Below are 23,382 nucleotides of genomic sequence, written 5' to 3'. Positions count from 1 at the left end.
GAGGTTGTGGACTACAAAAAAAATTATAAAGTTGTGGTCAGACTGCTCAATTTGGAGGATAACCAAACACAGTTACCATGGAAACTAAACATGAAGAAACATTGTTGACCATTCGCGGACTTTTTTATTCTATCTTCTTTATTTTTCCCCTCCAGGGTCTTTTGTGGGCTCTAGAATCCCTTATATGAAAGAAGACAGGTCTGACAGGACATGCAGTAAATATCGCTGGGTCCGGGAGTCAAACCCGCGATGGTCTCAAGGCCTCCAAACATGGGTCGCTCTATCCCCTACACCACGGCACACCCATTTGCAGACTTTTTTATCGAGTCCTTACTGAGGAGGATTGTGGCAAGAAACATAAGAATTATGACTTTCATATTAGAATTCTGAAAAATAAGTTTAGTCTCCATAGTTAATCTGGTTACCATGGAGACTGGACATAAGCCAGAGAAGAGATATTGTTGATCATGAACTGATTTCTTAATCTGAATTGTTTACAGAAGAATATTGGGGGGAAAAAATAGAAAATTGAATTATGATTTTAATCTTATAACTGAAAAAAATAAATTGAATTTTGTGATTAAAATCAAAATTCTGAGGATAAATGTTTGAATTCTGATAAAAAGTCTCAAATTTAAGTCAGAATTTTGGCACTAATCCTATTCCACAGTAGCGTGTAAACAGTGATAAACTTTTTTATGAAATCTATATCCATAAACATAAAAACCTGTTTGAACTGTTACTTTATTCAAAGAAAAACAATTTCCAAATTCTTGGGGTCATTATTTGTTTTCAATTTTAATGGCCAAATTTTTACCCTTCTTGATTTCTGATAGGGGGTCCGACCAAAGTCATTTCTAAGGTCACAATTGGCCCCCGGGCCACACTTTGGACACCCCTGATGTCTCTGATTCAACTTTGTTTAAAATGTGCATGAAAAACCGCAATGATGATAATGACTCAGAGTGAGACATCTTTCCAGTTAACACATCTCTAGCCTGTCAAAAGACAATTCTAACGCCCCCTGCTGACAGTATAAATATATATAATAACAAAATGCCAAAAATAAACTCTTTTCTGTTTTATTTCACTACAAGTGACAGAAGAAACAACATGTATAAAAAATAATACAGACAATTAAACTACCACAAGCATCCATCCACAATAAGTTCCTTTATGAGTTCAGGAAGGCCTTCAGTTGATGTTCATGTTTTTGCCACAAAGCCTCGAGTTGGTTGGCACAACAGAAAGTGTGTAAAAGATTTTCACATATAAATGAGGGGGTAATGAAGGCCTCCAGCACAAATGTTTGTTTCTGGTACATTTTTCTGCAACACCAACATGACTACACACACAACTATCAAGAGATCTGTAGATTTTGTAAAACCGTTTAAAGTCTGGTCCTTTAAAATTTAAAGGTTATGATTTCTGCAATAGTGAACGTAATAAAGTGACAGCTTTAGGAAAATGTAAAACATGACAGCACCACAAAACCGGCAATGCCCCACTTCTACAGTCGACTGTGTGCACATGTAAACGTAGCAGGGTTTGATCTGAAGGCCCTGTGGTTTAAGTGTTTTAAGAGTTTCCCATCAAGGCCATCCCGCAGTCGGCTCCCGATTCGGAGCAGGCGTCCATCCGGGCCAGCCTGCTCTGCTCCAGAGCGATGGCCTCAGCAGAGTGCTTACACTTCTCCGACCCACACTGACAGGTGAAGTACTTGCTCTTAATGTCCCAGAAGCGGTCGCCGTAGTCAAACCTGAAGACAAATGTCACTTATTTACGACAACGTGTTAAGGACATTGCAGAGATATTTAAAAAAGGATTACACTCCTTCCAAAAAACAAGAAAGAAAAGGAATAGAAAAGGGAAGTTTGAGATTAATCAGACATTTTCAAGAGAAAAACGTGAACATTTCTGAATTTGAAGAGTCAAAAATTTGCTAGAAAAGACTAGTTTTTTTAGATTAATCTAAATTCTTAGATTAATCTCAGAAATTTTTGGAAAACAAAAACGTGAAAATTTCTGAGTTTAAAACATTTAAAATTTGCTCAAAAAAACTGAAGTTTTGAGATGAATTTCCAAAATGTTTTAGAAAAAACTTGTAAATTTCTGAGTTTCTAAAGTGGAAAGAACATTTTGAGATTAATCAGAAATGTTGAAAATTAGCCAGAAAAAAAAATTAAGAAAGAAACGTGGATATTTATTATTTTCAATAGTTGAAAATTTGCTAAAAAATTGACAGTAATCTCAGAAAAATCCTGGAATATTTAATACGTGTAAAATTTGCTAGAAAAACTGAAATTATTTCTGGGATTTTTTGGCAAAAGATTTTTTTTTCTTCGATCTAAATGGCCCTTGTATGTCTTGTTCGTATTACTCGTCAAAGACGTGGAAACGCCGTAAATCGTGTTCTCACCCCAGCTCTTGTCCACTCAGGATGTCTCTGGAGCTGAAGAAGGCGATGCGAGGGAAGCGCAGGTCCTGATGCAGCATGAACACACGCACCGGGATGAGGTTTGGGTCACACAGGTGGTTGATGAAGCGGCTGATGTTGCCGTAGTAACGTGCGTCTATGCAGTACACCTCCCCGTCCTTCAGAGGGAAAAACAGAAATTGGGATCGCAAAGGCAAATCTCTTGAGATTATAGAACTTAATTTAATCAATTAACAAAATTTTTGGTTTGTAAGGATAACATTTTTAGATTTTTTTTAAATGAATGCACTCCTTGAGTTTGCATTTTTTTATTTATTTGCACTTTGAATTCAGGTCAACTCTACAACAAAATATTAGGGTCAGGCTTGTTTTATTTTCATAAAAACTAATTCACGGTTTACCTTGTTGTCGAGGTCAAACAAGTAGGAGTCGTCTTCTCGAACATCAGCCTCGGCGTCAGAGATCAGCTCTCCAACATATCTGAGTTTGAAGAGGAAAAGGTTTCGTTAAATTCTGTAGAGTAGGAAGGCAGACGAGTCGTGAACGCTTCTCGTACTCGCAGATGAAGCTGCCCTGAGGAATGTCCTGCATCGCTCGGACTCCCCATCCCATCTTCTCCGTCCTGTACAGCTGCAGGCGAACTCTGAGAGGCAAGAGGTCAGAGGTCAGCAGAGAGGTCGTCTGTCTCCTTTTGACTCTTCTGCACGTTTTCCCAAGTCTAAATTTCTTTTCTGATTTAGATGTTAATGTTTGTCTGTAACGAGTTAAAAAAACAGAATCTGTGAAGAGAAAACACTAGTGGTGAGTGAGTGGATGGATGGGTGGGTGGATGGATGGATGGATGGATGGATGGATGGATGGATGGATGGATGGATGGAGTTGTAAATGGAGGAATCAACGGACAGATGGTTAAAGATTGAAGGACAGATGGATGAAGTTACGGATGGACAGATGAATCAATCAATGAAAAAAGTCATTGTAGAAAAAAGAAACAAAGAAAGGAACAAAAAAAGAAAGAATCAAAGAAAAGAAAAAAAGCTAAAAAACCATAGAAACAGGAAAATGAAGCAAAAACGAAACAAGAAAAGAAAGAGAAAAATAGATAAAAAGAAAAACAAATAATGAAAGATTGAAAGAAAACAGAAAGAAATAGAGAACATCAAAGAGAGGAAAAAATAAAAACAGTTAATGTAAAAATGGAAGCGTAAAATAAAAAAAGAAAGAAAAAAGAATCAAAGAAAAAAAGATAATTTCCTACTCATTTGGGACATAAATAAATCTGAATCTGAGTTTTCCAGATTTGTAAAATACTTCAAATATTTTTTTTTTCTAGTTTTCCTGTGACCCTGTGGGATCCATTAACTTCTGAAAACAGTCAACATGCTGCGTATATAATCTGTTTGACAGAAACCCTGTAGATTAATAATCTGTGATCTCTAATCTGTGGTAGTTACTTTATGCCTGCTTGGACGACTCTGTTCTTGCACGTTCGATAACACGAACACGCCATGTTGCATTCGAAAATGAGAGGAGGTTCGATTTTGTTGAATTCCTGAAGCAGCCGTTGATCCTGCAGACAGAAGTGAGAAAAAAATGAAATAATTCAATCAGATTAAGTTTCACATTTAATTTGCCGTAAAACAATTAGTACTGCATTAAAAACAGAAAGTAAGATGAGAGAAGATACAAAAACTAGCTTAAAACAGTCCAAACAACAGCATAATTTTACTTTTTAGTTTTATAAAATGTTTGTTTTAATAATAAAGAATAACTCTTGAGATGCTACAGCAGGTGTTTACCTTGTCGTACCAGCAGCGGATGCTCAGCTGCCCACAGAGGCAGTTACTGGATGAGCAGTCGTCAGTGCAGCTACAATGCTACAAACACCAAAAGTAAAAGGAAACTTTGTGTTTATCAAAGCAAAACCAAAAAATGTATGTTTTTTTATACAACATGAATGTAAAATAAAACGAGATCACCTGTAAGTGTGTGATGTTTCGATCTATGTTCATTGCTGACGTCTCACAGTTTTCGGAAACGTATTTATAATCCGACGGACATCCTTCGTCGTCCACGGCGTTCACGCAGGGGATCGGTATGTTTTCGTAGCCCTGCGCCACGTCGCTGCAACCGACAACAAATCACTGAGTCGTTCAACGAGCGAAGAGCAGAAAACTCTGTGAAACTGGGAGGAAACAAACCTGCAGATGATTCGCTCTGTCCGGATCAGCCGGTTGGTGATTCCTCTGCGCAGCTTCCTGTTGATCTGTAGCGAAACCCAGACGGGCGTGTCGGGCCGGGCGAGGCTGAGCGGCGTGTCGCCCTCCCTGTTCATGATGTCGATGTCCGCTCCTCTCGACAAAAACAACCTGCAGAAAGCAAGAAAAGCTCAAGTTTAAAGTACGAATCGTGATTAATCGATTATTGTAGTAATCCACAACTAATTTAGAAATTGATTAATTGTCAATCGTTTTCACATCTAATAAACCCACAAATTGTTTCTTTTGGAGTCAATATTTACCCAGGTAGTTGGGAGCAACATTCGTGATTAATCAATTATTGAAATAATTGCCAAACTAATTTAGTAATCGATTAATCGTTAACTGGGCTAAAGAGAGATTGTGCTGCTGAAAGAACAACACAATCAGAGCAGTAATTAAGTCAAAGATGTAAAATGTATATATATAACATATACATTTTGCATTTAAGATTAAAAAAACTCTTAGTTTTCAAACTTGTAAAGTACAATTATAAATAACATTTCTGCCTATATTTAAAAAGCATATTTTTTCTGAGATGTAAGTTTTTAACGTATAATAATCCCACAGATTGTTTCCTTTTTAATCAATATTTACCCTGGTAGTTAGAGCAGCATTAGATCTTGATTAGTAGTAAATTGATTATTGAAATAATCGTCAAACTAATTTAGTAATTGATTAATTGCTAGAATATACACTCCAAAAAAAAGGTCATTCGCTTAAGGAGCAACACAAACAGACAAGAAATTAAGATAAACCTGTAAAAAACATACAATTTGCTTTTAAGATAAATAAAACTCAGTAAGAATTGTAAAATAAAATTGTAAATAACATTTCAGCCGACATTTGTAACCGTTTTCTTCCCTGACTTTTAAGTTTTTACATTAAATAAATCGACAAATTGTTTGTTTTTTTTAAAATCATATTTACCCTGGTAGTCAGAGCAACATTAGATCTCGATTTGTCCAATTAGTAGGGCTGAAATGATTAATCGTGATTAATCAACTATTGAAATAATCGTCAAACTAATTTAGTAACCCATTAATCCTTAACTAGAGTAAATAGACTTTAAAAAAGTTCCATGGCTGAAGGAACAACACAATCAGAGCAGTAATTAAGACAAAATTATAAAAACATATAAACATTTTGCATCGATGATGAAAAAAAACAAAACCTTTGCCTGTAATGTTTTCTACCAAGTGAAATTGTTTTAGCTTCACTTGGTTCAAATTCTGGAAAAAATTAACAAATCTCCTATTTCAAACTTTTTTATATCTGGTTATTAATCTGTTAATCCAAAAAAAAGGTCAACAGATTATCGCTACGACGTGACGACGATAAGTCAAGCAGAAAGTTATTTTTAGCTGCAGATGTGTCCTTTCCTGCAAATGATCACTAAAGGAATGCTATGGTGTTACGTTTTAGGCAATAAAATGTTTATTTTCTTATTTAAAAAAGGAAATTTAATTTATAAACAACAAAAGAATAATGTATTTCTAATCTTGTATAAAATAATCTTAAGTAACTAAATGAAAAATCTGCGGAATGTGGCAATTAATGGTCAGAAAAATTGCTGGTTGCATTAGACGATGTGAACTCACGTCACACACTCCAGGTATCCCTCTCTGGCGGCGATGTGGAGCGGAGTGTCTCCATGCACGTTAACCGAGGAGAGGGAGCAGCCGGAGTTCAACACCAGCTCTGCGATGTCGATGTTTCCAGCGTAGGCCGCCCAGTGGAGACACAAGTTCAGCTCCTGCAGCACAGTCAAGAACTGATCCACCGATATCCAGGAGCCAAATCTCCCAAATGTTAGGAACTAAACCCTTTCAGGCACGAACCATCATCATTATGTCAGGGCTTTTTTCTAAAGTGTTTTCAAATTTCTTAACGCATAAAGAAATTTGGGAAAAAGTTTTTGTAAAAAAAAACAAAAAACATTCTAGGATTTGTTTTTCAGTTGTAATTTTCTCCAAATACAAAGTTGTTATTTGAAAAATACATCAGTATTATTTAGTCGTTAGGGGTTACTTCATGTCACAATATTTTTTATGTCTTTTATCAGCTACAGTCGCCTACAATCGAAGGAGGGACTGGGTTTTCCTGAGTTGTTCGACAGGCTTTTTCATCTGTCCGCCATATTGGATTTAACAAAATCTTCTTGCAGTGGCAGTGGATGGCCAGTAGTTGGCAGTGTATTGTGTCCACTTCAGTGGTATGTGGGCATTTACAGCATAAAAATCCACAAGAAGGGGCGTGCCGCGGTGGCGTAGGGGTTAGCACGACCCGTATTTGGAGGCCTTCAGTCCTCGACGCGGCCGTCGCGGGTTCGACTCCTGGACCCGACGACATTTGCCGCATGTCTTCCCCCCTCTCTTTCCCCATTTCCTGTCAGCCTACTATCGTTTAAGGGACTCTAGAGCCCACAAAAGACCCCCTAGAGGGGTACAAAAAAAAAAATCCACAAGAAACACAAGAAAATGGCTTTTACAGTGGTGACCGTTATGCATTAAATGGTTTAACATGTTACTAATACAAAGATTATAAAAACTTTAGAGCAGGAAAATTTGTTCATTAATGAAGTTAAATATGAGGAATTGAAGTGAGTGTAGCTCACTTTTTGCTTAGTAGTAGCCCGGTTAAAGAAAGGGGATAAATGACAAGGCTGGTTTTATACCAGGGGTGTGTCCAATGTGTGGCCCAGGGGCCACATGTGGCGCCTGGACTGAATCTGAGTGGTCCCTGAACTACAAGCACAGGTGGTTGATCCAGATGGAGACTTTTTGTTTTTAACTGTCACAAACAAAATAAAATGTCCTGAATAATGGAAAAAGTTTGATTCAATAAAGTATTCATCTTTTTGTTCTCTTTTCAGGAATGCATCTATTTAGTGACTTTTACTCAAAAGAGGACGGCTTTTAATTTATTCAACATACATCAAAATTTCATACAAAAAGTGACAAGAATCCAGTTTTTATAGCTGAGATATTTGTTTGTATTTTTTTCCCCAAAAACAAGCAATTTGAATGCCTCTTTTAAAATAATGCTCCTTTTTAATGTTAGGAATACATTGATTTACACAATCATCCTTATGAAATGTCTAACTTGATTTAGTTTAACTATTGCATGCTTAGTTTAATGTTGAGTAGGTAAAATTGGATTTTAGAAATTGTATATTTTTGGGAAGCAAGTAATTCTGAGTTAGTAATTCTGTTTTATACTAAAGTGCCAAAGAAATCATGAAAATTCAGCAGAAAATCCATCTTATGATGCCTTTAACACCAGCTGAGGTTCTCACACATTTAGTTTCTCATTTAAAAACACATTTAATTTTTTAAGCACTCACCTTATCTTTAATGGAGACGTCGGCTCCTCTGTTCAGCAGCGATTTGATCACTTGAACGTGTTTGTGTTCTGCAGCCCAGATGATCGGTGTCCAACCACCGTTGTCCTGAAATTGGAGAACCAAACCTGTTTGTGTTTAGGATTGCTTTGACATCAAATTACTGAAATATTAGATATTAATCTGTTGGATTAATGGTACTTTAGGTAGATTATGAAGAAATAAACATTAAAGGGCAGTGTTATGTATTTTCCAGGCACTATGTTGACTTCAGATGTTATAAAAGTGCTATATTTATCAAATGACTTACAGAAATCTGACTTTGTAATTTAAGGGTCTCTGTCTCTTTAAAAACTCCGCCTTCTTCACAACATGGCTCCTCTATTAACTCTTTCACAACGTTTTTACCAGCGTTTCACTGAGAAGTAGCTCAGATAATGAGCTCAGCGTAGGTCCACCAGGTGTTTGCTAATTGCTGCTGGCTAGTCTGAAGGAGCTGAGTGAAGGAGGTGCGGCGCCTTGAAGGCGGGCCTATGTCCACCCAGGCGTTTTACACAGCTGAGTGGTTGCCATGGAGATTAAAGGTTTTCTCAAACATGCATGAAAGAATCAAAGCAACACATTATAACATGATGTAAAGATTAAAAAGTTAATTTTGCAAAGCACTGCTCCTTTAAAAGTTGGATTTTGATACACTAATGTGAATAATAATTGTAAATGAGTGTGGAAGGTGCTTTAATCATCTTATATTTTTTAAAATATCCACTATAAATAAAAAGATTTTGTGACCGAGGTTGATGATAGTAGTTCTGCTCCCACCTGAGCATTTACATCCACCTGGCCGGTCTCCAGAAGCATATTAACGATTTCCAGGTTCCCCAGCTTGGCTGCGTGGTGGAGGCCAGTGTATCCATCCTCCTCCTGGTAAAGAAACACAAACAAAGTGGCTGAAACCACAACAACAACAAGAATCCAGTGTAAATGTGAAATGTGAACACGGATACTCACAACGTGATAAACGCAGGCGCCGTTCTGGATCAGATAACGAGCCACATCAACGTGATTATTGATTACGGCTTCCAGCAGAGGAGTCCTCAGGTCTTTGTCTTTGGCATCAACCTGAGCTCCAGCCTGGCGCCATTAAAACCACAGCAGGAGGTTAGCTAGGTGCTAAAATCTGTGGGTGACTAGCAGGCTGCTGCGTTTACGCACCTGTATCAGCATGTAGCAGACCTCCAGCAGGCCTCTCTGGGCTGCAGCGTGAAGAGCTGAACGTCGGTTCTGAGACTCAGGCTGGTACGTTGGATCGATTCCCTCCACTGGAAGATAGAGAAACAGAAATCAACCTAATGCTCTTTTTGCCGTTAAAGCTGCAGTAGGTAAATTTTATAAAATAGATTTTTTGCATATTTGTTGAAATAATAATTATTTACAAAATTTATCTCGTCAACTTCCTCCTTGAGCTTCTATTTCCTTCTGAAGAAATGCACCAGATACAGCCAATCAGAGACAGGGGGAGGGTCTTAGTGCTGCCAATCAACTCATGTACTCACTGCTAAATGTGCTAATGGTAGAGAAACAACTTACTGTCACAGAAAACCATTTCTCCACTGTTATCAGTGGCTATGCTAACTAGTAATAGCATTCATGACAGGATCTACTAGCTGCATCGTAAGAGAGAGCAAGGGGGAGGGAGGAGAAGGGATGAGCAGCGCTACATGAGATCGTGATTGACAGCGCTAAGATTCTCCTTCTGGCTCTGATCGGTTGTTTATAGTTAGCATTGTGAGAAGGCAGAGGAGGTACATTTTTTCACAATTTGTATGTGTCAGCTCCCAATGCTAACTAGAAACAACCAATCAGGTTTTAGCACTGTTGGATAAATTGTATTTTTAGTAATTATCAAATATTCGTTGTATCATGTAGCCTTGTAGTTACATTTAGATAATGTTTACTTATATGCTCTTATTCTTTTACTCTTAGTATAAGTAATGTTTCTGTGTGTTAAATAACTTTGATTCCTTTTTAAGGAATCCCTGTGAAATGGAGGTGTTAGTTGTTCCCAGCTGAGTTTTACAACCCTGGAAGAAACTCTGCTTTGTTCTTTGTGCTACAAAGCCGTTGCTTTGAAGCTATACAACGTGTCCCATTCGACGCCGTGCCTGGAGCAAGAAGGATTTAGATTGTAGATAACATATGTTTAGTTAGTGATTGTTATTTAGCACTGCAACTAAAATGCTTTGACCCCACCCTTTTAGAGTTGCAGTGCTCTCTGTGATAGGGACTCTGAAATCAATAAAACAGAGGAGCGAGAGATGTGTTTTCAGAGCGGTAGGAGATTTGTAACTGAAAGCACATCTCTGTCCGTTCTCCTCGCGAGAAACAAAGAATCTAACTCTCTTGTCTTTCCTGTGTTTGTTTAAAATTGTCTCTAATAGGTATTTAGACCTGACAACCACTGTCAATCATGTCCATGTGGGGGTTGCTCAACCCCACCACCCATAAACCCTCTTAGAGACCATAAACAGTAGAACCTGTCATGAATGCTAAGGCTAGGTTTTACCACATTACCACATTTAGCAGCAAATACATGAGGGTGACTGACAGCACTAAGACCCTCCTCCTGTCTCTGATTGGTTGTTTTTGGACGGGAGTGGTTTCTTCAGATAGCAATAGCAGCTGAGGGAGGAGGTGGAGGCGATCGATCGTTTCACAGATTATCTGTGTCATATTTATCTGTTGCAACAAGGTTTTAACAAATCTCTAAAAAACATATTTTTTATAAAAGTTACAAACTGCAGCTTTAAAGAGCCTCTCTGATTGGTTAATGGACAGCAAACCAAAGACATAAACGTGCCCTGCTACCTGCCTGGCTTCTCCCTGCAGCAGATGTAATGATGTCTCCTTACCTGCATCATCGTCCCTGCTGCTGGTCTCTGGGCTAATGTCTCCTCCCTGACCTTTTGCTCTTTCTATTGTGGCAATAAAGATTCTTTTAAATATGTAGAAAGCAACAGTGAGCACAACTTCTGTACAGAAATTAAAGCAGATTCGGTTTATTCCTGGCATTAACTAGCTAGCAAGAGATGTAACAACATTAGCATTATTGCTAACTAGCTTAACATAACAATATTGGCATCATTTAGCAATTTAGCATAAACATCATTACTCAACTTACAGCGTTTGTTTAGGAAAAACCTGTGTAATGTTTCTGACACACACCATGCAGAAATACTCAGCAAAATGTCTCCAGTTGGTGTAAGCAAGGTGTTAGCATCTTTACGATAATGGTGCGTTTAAAGACGGCTCGGAAAAACATATGAAGGCCTGTTTAACAACGGTTCAAACCGTTTTAACGGTTGAAAACAGACGTCCCTTTCGGATATATGTGATATATGTTGTTTTTTCTTTAACAGTGCTTATTATGGTATGCCACTCACTCAGCATCAGCAGCACTCGCTGGACCTCTCCTTGCTTTGCAGCAGGATACAGCTGCCGCGGGTGGAACCTCAGTTTCTTCCTCCTGGTACAGAAAAAGTAACTTTTGATCAAAAATTGTTTAAAAAAATTTGTTTTCTTCTTCTTTTTTTCTCTGGATCACAACAACATTTACATACCTCTACTGCAACATATGTTTATGTGAAATTTCTATTATGTGAGCAGAAAACAAGTTTCCCCTAATTAAACAAATTTTAGCAAAAATATTTGGTAGCTGAAAGGTAGAAACCTTTGAATTCTGCACAATTTCAAATTGGTAATCCAAAAATTGACTCTTAATATGCTTCTAAAAGTACTGAACATTAGGGCCATTATACTAATAAATAATAAAATATTAAACAATTAAATTATGAGAATATTTTTTTTTTTCTTGTGAAAAAACCCCCGCTGTCTAAGAAAAGCACAACACATCACAAAGGACACTTCTCACCCTGGACATTCTCTGTTCACACTGCTGCCTTCAGGCAGAAGATACAGAGCAATCAGAACAAGAACCAACCGTCTCAGAGACAGTTTCTACCCGATAGCAATAACAAAACTAAATGCAATCAAAAACAACCATTAATCATCATACATGATGTATGTGAGAATGTGGCTGTTCTTATTTTTTATTTATTTTTTTGCCAGTTGTTTGTTGATTCTTGTGTGTGTGAATTGTGAGACAGTTATTTTTTGTTTTTGGGCATGTGCACCGACTGATGGCACCCTTTGAATTTTGTTGTCCTTGTGACAATGACAATAAAGATTTATCTTATCTTATCTTATCTTAAATGAGATCTATAATATCAATGAGACAATGTGTATAAATAAAGGTAAAAAAATATGTAATATATTATACTATATATGTACATATATACATATATTATTCACATATTACATATATAATGTAAATATATGTAAATGTTGCATGTAAATATAAAATATTGAATTATTATTATGGAAATAAAGTCATAAGATTATTAGAATGACATAATTATAAAATATAATCAATTATTTTCTATTATTACTGTATTCTAATAATTTTATGACTTTAGTCTCACAATAATATTTATATATAAATATATTATTTATTTTATTAGTGTGGTCCTAATACTCCCTTGTACTAAAATCTAAATCCATGAGGTCTCTAACCTTTCCGTTTCCTGTGTGAGAATTGCTTTCTGCAGCGCCGCCCTGCTGGGTCCAGGTGGTAGTGCACTTGGGCTGACTGACTTCCCATTTGGCATGCAGAGAGACGGACCCACGCTGTCCACTCCCTCTTCAGCTGGAGGAACAGCAGGCACAGTCGTAGCTGAGGGGACGGGCTGAGGAGGCTGCTGCTCCACTGTGGGAGCTACCAGGCCGTGGCTTCGCATTCGAGCGCTAAGAAGACAGAAAAACAGGGAATCTGCAGGTTTCAAATATAAGACTTCAAGATGTTTTTAAGACCATTACGTATGAAATTTAAGACCTGTATCACTACAGAAAGGAACAAAAGAGAATTGCATATTTTATACGGTAGTGCTAAGCTTTATCGCACATAAAGCAAGTAGCATCATAAAGGTCAGAGTCAGAAGAAATCCAACGTCGTCCAACCAACTGAGGCAGGGTTTTCCCCAGTGTATTATAAGCCTGGTGGGCCACCAGGCTTGCACCCCCACCAGGCTAAACTCTGTTTATTTTATTTATTTTAGAAGTTTTTAAGTCTTTATAATTGGTGTTCAGGTATTGTTGATGTAACCCTGTCCGTGTGAGACGACACCTCGCTGTTCCTTAGACTCTGCATTGTGTTTTCTTTAATGGTGGTTGTCGGAAGGAAACTTGAGGCAGGAATCGGACACACACGGCGGTTGAGATCGTGGTTCAGACCGTTTATTCGGACCAACCGACAGAGCAGCGGCTTCGCCTTCAGAATTCACAGCAAATACTGCGTGTCAACATACGTCTCATTAACGCAGTTATTTTTTCGTTTACAGATACAGTGTAACAGAGTTACAAATGTGTTTCTTTGTTAAATTATTATTTCTTATTCATTTTATATTGAGTATTTGTGAATTTTATCTTATTCAGTTATTTTTATTTATTTTGTTGTTTTTGCCTGCGGGGGTCGCCCTTCTGCTCTCCGCCTCGTTTGTGTTTCCTGGGCTTCCGTAGTTTATCCCAGCCCTCGTAGCTCCTCTGCCCCCCCTTTTCCCTCAGAGCGTTGTTCTGCGCTGCTGTGGGTAAGTCAGAGGAAAGTTAGCTGCTGAGATATGTTTGTTTTTCTATATGGATGTTGTTCATGTTGAGGTCTTTACCATATGCTGTTTATTATTGTTTGTTAGTGTGTTATTTTGCAGTTTTGACCGTCATTGTGGGTTTTTTTATAAACAGTTTTATTATAATTTCCTTTTTATTTTGGCGCGAACGACCGGTGCTAGTCCAGCACAGCCCGGTTGAACATTGTTTTTATTTCCACATTTTTAGAGTCGGAGTGCAGGGAGAAGGAGTTGAGGAGGTTGTTCATTTGTTTTCCCTTCTTCCCCCAGGTATGTGTTTTTATTTTTAATTTATACTTTTTATCTCTGTTTATTTAACTCTGTCCCACTGTATTGTGTTGTTGTGGCCACCAGGTGGCGTTCTTCTCCTCTTGTTTTTAGTTTACGATTTTTGTGAGAAGATTTCTTTTTTTTGTTAACTTTTGTTAAGTCTGAGGAAAAAAAAAAAAAAAGTTAGCTGAGAGCGTTGTTCTGCGCTGCTGTGGAGTCGGAGTGCAGGGAGAAGGAGTTGAGGAGGTTGTTCATTTGTTTTCCCTTCTTCCCCCAGAATAAAAAAAAATAAAATATCTGGTTGAGACCCACCTGAACGACTTCTGAGACTCATTGATACCATCTGTTACAACAGCATATATTAAAAAAAGAAGAAAAAGACAAAACGATACAAAACTGACTACTTGGACATTAAAAGTAACATTTGGCTACATCGAGGAGCCGGTGGTCAGCATTGCTTACCGTCAGAATTCACAGCAAATACTGACCGTTGTTCTGCCAGCGCACCATAACTGACGCCAAGTACGGCGTTCTTCATTGGATCAATCAATCAAGTATATTTGTATAGTATATTTCCCCAACAAAGCAGTTCAAAGTGCCTTACATCATAAAAACGCCATAAAAACACAAAATAGTCACCAATTTTAAAACCAATAATAAACATTGCATTTTGTTAAGTACATCATTAAAACCATCAATGCAAACCAAATATGTTGGTCAACATTCCAGTGATAACGGCTCAAAAGTAGCCTTGATGTAAAGGAACTCAGTGTTTCAGCTGTTTTGCAGTTTTCTAGAAGTTTGTTCCAGATTTGTGGTGAAATTGAATGTGCAATAGATGCAACAAAAAATAAAAAGTGAGGTTCATTAGCAGCTAACTAGTCTTAGTATTCGTGTCAGGCTATTTTGTGGTGAACCAGTTTCACAGATTATCTGTCTTATATTATACCATCCCAACATAATGATCATTTTAACAAATAGGTAAAAATCATATTTGGAGAATATTTCAGTAAAATATCCTACCTGACAGGCCTTTCAGGCATCTTCCCGTCCTTCATCCCTCCTGTTGAGGCAGTGAGAGAGGGCGCCGTCGGGGCTGATGGGGGCAGGGAGGGCGTGGTTGTGGAGGAGGCCGACATGGTGACCACCGTGGTTGCAGAGGTTGATGCCAAGGACGGGATGATGATCTCCTGGGCCTCTGAGGCGTCTTCCCCACAGTGTGGACAGAAAAGCATCCCGCCGCCGTTGGCCTTGCTGCGGCCGCCGCTCAGTACGGTCACACAGCCACGGTGGAAGCGATGAGCGATCCGCTGGTCCGGGCAGCATTCCAGAAAAGTGCCCTGAAAGAGGAGGGGAAATTTGAAACACATCAGATTGAAACACAAAAAGATGCGATAAGAAACAAGGAGGAGGAACGAATCCTAATTTTACCCTCCATCCACAGATTCACACTTACTGCTATGCAGAAGTACCCACATCCAGGACAACAGTGGTGTTTCACCATGTGTGAGCGATGGACGTCACACAGAACCATGAGGGGAATCCGACTGGACGGCCGCATCGTCTCCGCTTTCATGGTCCAGTTGGTGCAAGCCCGGAGCTGAAACCCAGCGACAGAGGAGCCGGCAGACTGAATTTAAGACTTTTGATTATATTTAACCACCTGAAGTACTTATACAAAGTGGCAAAATTTTGTGTCTAATATTTCAAAATTATTATTATGTAAGGTGAACTATTTTGCTTCCTTGAACAAGTTAGATCTATGAGCGATACAGGACATGTTCGTTACATTTTTACATAGAATCATTCTTGGATAATGAGATTTATTTCTGCTCAGTATTTTAAGATCCTTTCATAATGAGCTGTTTTAGGGCGTTTTGTCACTTTAAGTGCAAATAAGCTGCTGCTGGCCACGCCCCCCAAATCAACGTTCACACTTACACAAGAAAATGGCGGCAAAAAGATGCGCAGTTATACAACAATATATCTTTGAAAAGCAATAGTAAAGCCTCCTGTACAACCAACAAGACTACAGCAAGTGGATTCTGGATGGTAAGCCAACAACAAAAAACTTGTCTTTTCCAGCAGCCATTGTACAGCAGTAAAACCAGCTGATCAAATGTGCTGGAGGTCAGCTAGGGTTGCTAAGTGACAGGCTGGGTTTCGCTGGGGTTGCCAAGTAACAGCACCGATTATTGCTCAACATTTTTGTTTTGAATTTTTTGTAATGGCTCATTTTACAGACACCAAAAAACATTACCGTATTGCAAATTAGAAGAAGTAGAAACTCAAAAGGAAGTACATAAACATGCAAAAACAGATTTTTTTCCATAGTAGGTCCCGCTTTTTCTAAAAAACAGAAAATTCTCGGTTGTCCTTCCTTTTTAGGGCTGCTGAATTTCTTTACATTTGCACCTAATGTTTAAGTTCCTTCTGATTATTTGCCTTTTTTTGGTTCCTTCTTTGTATATCTTTGGACAATGGCTCCTAGTTTGCCTCTTTTCAGTCTAGTCCATTTCACAAAGCTCTACTAGAGTAAATAATAAACTGGATGAGGATGCATATCTGCGTTCCTGTCAGGGATTAGCTGGACGAACCTCTCCGTTGAGGCTTTCCGTCGCCATGCACTGTCTGCTGACCCGCTGGCTGGTGCTGTCGACCCGAGGAGCCTCCATTCTGCAGCTGCACAGAGGAAGTTCTTCCAGCCGCTCCATGTCGCCTGCTTCGCTTCCATCTGCAGAGACATTTCACATTTAATCGCAAACAACAAAACTAAAGACTAGAAATACATTCTACATTATTTATAGCAAGAAAAAAAAACATTTAATCTTGTCATTTTGTATTCAATTTGTATGATTAATAAGCTACTTTTTACCAAATATTTGAACAGAAAAATTACAGGATCCTGATTGCGAAGATTAAGTAACATTTTTACTAATCTTCACCAGACAGACTGAATAATTTCACATCTAAAAGTGGATCCCATCTGTTATTTTCTTCATAAACACTGACTAAAGACGAGCACATTTGAATGAATTTATCAGCTGATCAGATAAGGAAATGTTTTTCCAGTTAATTTGACCGTTTTACATAAGAGCACTTTTATCTGGTTCACAATTTAAAGAGACAGTAACATTTATAAACTGACCAGCAGGAGGGGAAAGAGTCAGACTGTCAGCAGCAGCGATGTCCAAATCACCCAAAGGAACCTCTGTGTAATCTCCAGACCTTTCTGCTGAAAAACAAAATAAATATATACAAGTGACGATCAAAAATCATCCATGTTTTACAGAATGGATGGAGAGAAAATAAAAAGTAGATTTATTCAAATAACTATTAAGGGGAAAGGCTTCATTATGTGTTTATGATGATGTTTAAATATGTTTGATAGTGTAAAAGAATTCAATTCAAAACAAAAATACAAATTAAAAGCTGTCGTAACTCATATCATTCAAGTTTCTTCAAAGAGTCGAAGTGGCTGGTAATGCTTTGAATCTCCAGTAGCAGTCAGTATCACAGCAAATCTGAAAAAGTCTCTGACTGAAGACTGTTGCTGCGTGACAATCTCATGACATGCTAACCTGGATGACATCATCAGCTGTTGACAAGCACTGCTAATCAACCTCATTTGCTTTTGCCGCACCTCTTTAAATCTCTGATTAGAAAATTGGAATATAGTTCAGGTATTATTTTAGCTTTTGAGACGGTAATCAGCTGCTCCCGGTTGTGAAAACAACACTTTGTTGCCACAGTTACGTGTCATAACAACTGTCCAAAAGTAAAACTTAATGGCGCATTCACACCAAACGCGTTTTGTGCATCTGGTTTACATTCAAAGTCAATGTGGAGGCTCGTCCAACGTGTCAAGCGCTCCTAACGTGCCGCAATGGGCCCTCAGTGCGCCTCCACATTGACTTTGAATGTAAACCAGACGCACGAAACGCGTTTGGTGTGAACGCACCATAAGAGCAAAAATCCTTCTGGTTGCACAGAAGCCAAAACCAGAGGGAATAATCTTCCAAACATGAAATGTCTCAACAAAACATAATGAAAAGTGTAGAAAAAGAGCAGAACCAGAACCAATGCAATGCAGGTACTCCCAACATGCTGCCACCAATAGCAGCGCTCTTCTAAAAACAATACGGTAAAAAGTCAAAAACAAATAAAATAATGTGAGACGGTGAATAATTGTTCACAGATTTTTGGAAAACTGAGCTCTTTAAACTCACCCTCTTCTGTTTCCCCCAAATCAATGGTGATAGTGTCTTTGTCCTGATCCGACTGCGGCCGCAAAGACTTTCTCTCAGACTCCAAACTCTGCAGGTCAGAAAAGGAAAGAAAAATATTTGACATGTTTGGATGGGAAGTTCAAGCTGCTTTTATACTTTTAAATTTGTGGATATGAGGAAAAAGAAAAATATTAATCATCAAAGCATCAAATCGATGTTTTGACCCTGACAAAGCTGCACTGGTGTCAGGGTTTATTATAAGCCTGGCGGGCCACCAGGCTTTACTTGTGCCCCCACTAGGCTAAACAATGCTTATTTATTTAAATGTTTGCATTTCTTAAGACTTTATAATTGGTGTTCAGGTATTAATCTTCCAATAACACACAATTATCAAGTGATATTTTCAAATTTCCTGTCAACTTTAAACATTTTTTAACTCTAAAACCCGACGGACCACTGGATGAATGACTGCCCTAGCGCCCCGAGCTCCAGGCTTCGCAAGTTTTCTGGGGGAAACCTTGGCTGGATGTAAAGTGTAAAAAGACAAAATGGAAAATTATTGCTGCTACAACTAAACAGGGACATACAGCTCTGGAAAAACTAAGAGTCCACTGCACTGACCCACATTAAAACCTCCAGGTTACTCCACCAAATATTGATTTCTGAACTGTTCCTGAGTTAAAACATTAGTTTTGTTGTTTTTAAATGAATATGAACTTGTATCCTTTGCATTATTTGATGTCTGAAAGCACTGCATCTTTTTCATTATTTTGACCATTTCTCATTTTCTGCAAATAAATACAAAAGTTTTGCTTGAAATGTCAGAGACATGTTGTCAGTGGTTCAAAGAATAAAAGAACAATGTTCAATTTACTCAAACATAAACCTATAAGAAATAAAATCAGAGAAACTGATCATTTGAAGTGATCTCTTAATTTTTTCCAAATCCGTATTTACGGATCTGTAGCGGCAGAAATAATCACCTGATCTTCTGTGTTGGTAATTGGCTGCTTCTCTTCACCTCCATTTTCCAACTGAAAACCACAAACAACCAAATTATGATTTTACTTCTTCCACACATAAATCAATAAAATCACCAGTAATGTCATTAAGCCTGACACCTTTTCTGAATCTAGAGCAGATAAATGGTTTCCATCGTCAACAGACTTCCCCAAAGAGCTTTTGCTCTTCGCTAAAGCTTGATCTGTAACAGACTCCGCCTTTACATGAAACAGCTTCTCGCCCTAACAAAAACACAAAAGAGGCAAAATGAACGAAATCGAGCCAAACGTTTAAAAGCCAGAAAAACAGAAATGATCGACTCACCTCAGCTTGAGCCTTGTTTGAGACTTTTTCACATTTCCCCAGTGAGCTCTCAGATAGCTTCCTCTTTTTTGCAGCTTTTAGAAACATAATAAAACAACACGAGCAGCAGCAGCTTTAGTTTCACAGAAAAAAATGGCTTCAGGGTCAAAGGTCAATGTAACGCAAGGGGTTTTAATTAAAAAAACTTTTTAGTCATCTGAGAATTTCTAGATGGATGGATGGATGAATGGATGAATGGATGGATGGAGAAATGGATGAACGGATGTATGGATGGATGTAGAAATGGATGGATATAGAAATGGATGAACGAATGGATAGATGGATATAGAAATGGATGGATGTAGAAATGGATGGATGGATGTAGAAATGGATGGATGTAGAAATGGATGGATGGATGTAGAAATGGATGGATGGACGACCGGACTGTAAACTTTGATATTTATTTTAACCTTAAAAATGCGTCAATCCAAATCTGTTCAATAAACTACGAATTAAAATTTGCATAAATGTAAAAGTTGTGAGGAAATCCTGATTAATGCAGAGACGTTTATAAATCTCCTAATTTCACCCGCTGAGTGATTTAAAGCCACTAACCGGTTTCAGAGTCGGATCCTGACGCCGTCGCGGCCAGAGCATCAACATGACTCACCTGCTTACCAGAAACATTCACATCACACAGAAATCCCTGAAAATATTCATTTACTTCCACACGACCCAACTCACTCTCACCTGGGCCAGCGGGGGCCGGTTCATGGTCTTCCGGGCCCGGTGGATCTTGTGTGGGCCTGGAGAGGCGGCGGGAGTGGAGGGAGCAGAAGGAGACGGGGAAGAGGAGGCGGAAGGAGCTGGAGGGAGGTTGGCCTTACTGGTGGACGGCCCGGAGACGCTCATCTTGGCTCGGCCAGGAGACAACGGGGAGGACGTGTAGGGAGAGGGAGACATCGAGGAAATGGACTTTGCAGCATGACCTATTAAAAAATAAATACCTTAAAACAAAATCTGTAAAAGTCATGAAAGTTAAAAACAAAGAAAAAAGAACCAAGAACTCACAAACAATATAAAAAAATCTATGCAGGTTTGATTTACTGAATCCTTTTTTCATATTAAAGGTGATCTATTATGCTTCCTTGAAGCTTAGGTTTATGGTCTATACAAAACATGTTCATTACATTTGTTGCACAAAATAATTCTTAGATACTAAGATGTTAGTCTGCTCAGTTCTGCTTATTTTGAGCTCTTTTAGGCCTCCTGTCACTTTAAATCCAAATAATTGGAAGCTGCCCCCCAATGCAACGTTTACACTCATGTGAAAATGGCTCTAAACACATGCACAATTATACAACTGCGCTTCTTTGAAAAGCAGAAGTAGAGCCTCCTGCACAACCAACGAGAATGCAGCAAGTGGTTTCTAAATAGTAAGTCAAGGACAAAACATTTGCTTTTTTCCAGCAGCCATTGTACAGCACATATAGAGGTAACACCAGCTGGAGTTAAGAGGTTGGGCTTGACTAGGGTTGCTAGGTAACGGCGCAGAGCCCATGGAATGTGACTTAACAATTTGAAGGTTTTTTGAAACAGCTCATTTCTTGACAACATAAAACATTAACTTATTGGTAAAAAATGTCTGGATGTTTTTTTTTAGTGCGTGGGTTGTTTTTAGAAACATTTGAGACCCAAATGGAAGAACAAAAACATGCAAAATGTGAATTTTTCATAATAGATCTCCTTTTAATACTGTTTTGCCACTTGGTCAGTAGAAAATACAACAATAAAAACAAAAGAAATTCTTCCAACATTACATGGAAACTGTTTCTCTTTCCACCACCGTTTCATTCTTCAGAGATACAGCAGCTTACTCATAATCAAGTTGCCAGTTTTCCTTATGAGATTCAAAATAGCCTTGCTCCATAAACCCTTGGTTAACTTTCTCATGTTAAGATGCGTAGGGATGGTATGATTATCGGCAAGTTTCACCTGCAACAGGCTTGTTCAGCGGCGGCGAAGGAGGAGACGACCAGGTCTCTCCATCATCAGCAGCGTCAGAAAGGCCCTTTTCCGGCTTCTTAGATGTCAGCGATGAAAGCACTTTGGGTTCTAGCATGGAAGCAGACATGATGAGGGCTGCGACATTTGGTAACATTCAAAACTTTTCTGTTCATTTTTATTGAAAAGAAATAAATAAATAACAATATTAAAGATGTTTTTAATGTGCAGGAGTTAACTTACCTTCTTTAACTTCACTGGGAGCAGCTACAGACTCTGTTGCTGTTTCTGGGTCATCTTGGTCTGGGGCCTCCTGGCGGGGAACAAGAAGAAGACAAATTAAAGAATGTAAAGTTTACATCATTAGTTTATTACATTATATAGAAGCCATAATGAAGCTACACATATTTACTCTAATTGATCATTTCCTGAAAAACTGATAAATAATAAACAGATCAATAAGCTTCTAGCTTAATATCTGACCATTACAGTTTATTTTAAATTGGTTTGTTTTTGGTATAGAACTTGCTTTAAAGCAGTCACAAATTTGTGGTAAAACGTGGGGCCACTGAGAGCTATGCTGCCAGAAATAGCACAATGTTTAGATTTGTAAACGTCTCTATGATGCCTGCAGCTTGTCAAATGCGTAATCTTGAACTGTCTTTCTACTGATGCTAATCCTTTTCTCCAGAAAGCATCACACTGTGGAAATATGCAAAAGAGTGAGCCCTGCAGAGGACAGTGAGGGGAGCTGCGGTTAATGAAGTGTGTACTGCAACTAGACTGCTGCACAACATTCTGCCTCAAGCTATTAAAGCTCAAAACTTTATATTATCCAGCTTATATTGTATGTTTTATTTATTTGATCATTCCTGTACACTAATCTGAAATCATATTGTAATCTTAAATGTCAAGTTTTCATTAACTGTACGCATCAAATACTCATAATTCATGGAAATAAACGTGAATCGAGTTACTGGAATAAATTAACTTTTTAAAGATTTTGTAATTTATTAGAACAGTTTATTACCTCATGTATCACAAAGTTTAATTAAATCTGTCTGCAAAGCAGAAGTAAAATGTAGTTATCTAGCTTGAATCTAAGCTATTTACAAACATGTATCAATAATTCCATAATTCTGGGGCTAATTGAAAAAAAATTAAGATATAATACTTCCGCTGAAAATAGCCAGAATAAAAAAAATGACTATATAGATTTGAATCACTTAAAGTGAAAAAAATTACTTTTTTGCACCACTGTCTGCTCAAAAACAACAAGCTGTCTTCAAAATGAAAATAAACGCACTGAAAAACGACTTCACACCGTAAGAAAGCGGCTTACAGGAGATTTAAAACTTCAAACGAAAAATAAAAAGGATAAGTATAATCACTAATACAACTATCATAAAGGTAAAACATCACAAGCGAGGCTAACACTGCTAGCACTCTTGGCTTGTAAAAAATGTCAATTATTATAGACTAAAGCAGAAATATGCTTAGTGAAGAAAGAGACGTCGTTAGCACTTATTTGCTTTGTACGTTGGTTCGTGTACAACATGATAAATAAATGTTACTATCGTTTACAAGCCTTTAAAGTTCATGCAGCTTTTCTACCTTTGTCGTTGTCTGAGGAGCCGACATGTTTCCCAGTGAACGTAAACGGTTATGAACGTACTACGTCCATAGACTTAGCAGAACAGACGGCGCACGCGCTTCGTTCCGCAGTAGAAACGGTACGTCACCGCGTCCGCCATATTGCTAGTGGCAAGCTCATCATGGAAAGCAGGACAACTGCTTGGAA

General features: G+C 38.2%; 1 protein-coding gene and 1 long non-coding RNA gene across 7 annotated transcripts; one reads left to right on the top strand and one right to left on the bottom strand.

Moving 5' to 3' along the window:
* Window positions 1-1,066: 1,066 nt before the first annotated feature.
* Window positions 1,067-23,250, bottom strand: ehmt2 (euchromatic histone-lysine N-methyltransferase 2). Of its 6 annotated transcripts, none has more exons than XM_028036874.1 (29): window positions 23,196-23,250; window positions 21,825-21,894; window positions 21,573-21,728; window positions 20,328-20,566; window positions 20,193-20,247; window positions 19,599-19,672; window positions 19,394-19,516; window positions 19,256-19,306; window positions 18,273-18,360; window positions 17,192-17,278; window positions 16,641-16,777; window positions 15,500-15,643; window positions 15,067-15,383; window positions 12,668-12,898; window positions 11,479-11,561; window positions 10,948-11,010; window positions 9,251-9,357; window positions 9,047-9,169; window positions 8,858-8,959; window positions 8,042-8,146; window positions 6,297-6,451; window positions 4,639-4,806; window positions 4,417-4,561; window positions 4,237-4,314; window positions 3,892-4,007; window positions 2,994-3,191; window positions 2,839-2,917; window positions 2,420-2,595; window positions 1,067-1,759 (listed from the first exon to the last, which is right to left on the bottom strand). In XM_028036874.1, exons 1-29 carry the CDS (start codon window positions 23,220-23,222, stop codon window positions 1,579-1,581), a joined length of 3,678 nt encoding a protein of 1,225 aa, XP_027892675.1. In that variant the 5' UTR covers window positions 23,223-23,250; the 3' UTR covers window positions 1,067-1,578. The 6 variants fall into 6 exon arrangements, with proteins under 6 accessions (XP_027892675.1, XP_027892680.1, XP_027892676.1 ...); XM_028036879.1 differs by having other exon boundaries at window positions 2,994-3,080; XM_028036875.1 differs by having other exon boundaries at window positions 17,192-17,275.
* Window positions 13,540-14,043, top strand: LOC114156437 (uncharacterized). Its single transcript, XR_003597938.1, has 2 exons — window positions 13,540-13,737; window positions 13,982-14,043. It is a non-coding gene; the product is annotated as an uncharacterized LOC114156437 (long non-coding RNA).
* Window positions 23,251-23,382: the final 132 nt, after the last annotated feature.

The sequence above is a fragment of the Xiphophorus couchianus genome, chromosome 13, assembly GCF_001444195.1.
Source record: "Xiphophorus couchianus chromosome 13, X_couchianus-1.0, whole genome shotgun sequence".
NCBI lineage: Eukaryota > Metazoa > Chordata > Actinopteri > Cyprinodontiformes > Poeciliidae > Xiphophorus > Xiphophorus couchianus.
This window is presented reverse-complemented; position numbering and strand designations above follow the sequence as displayed.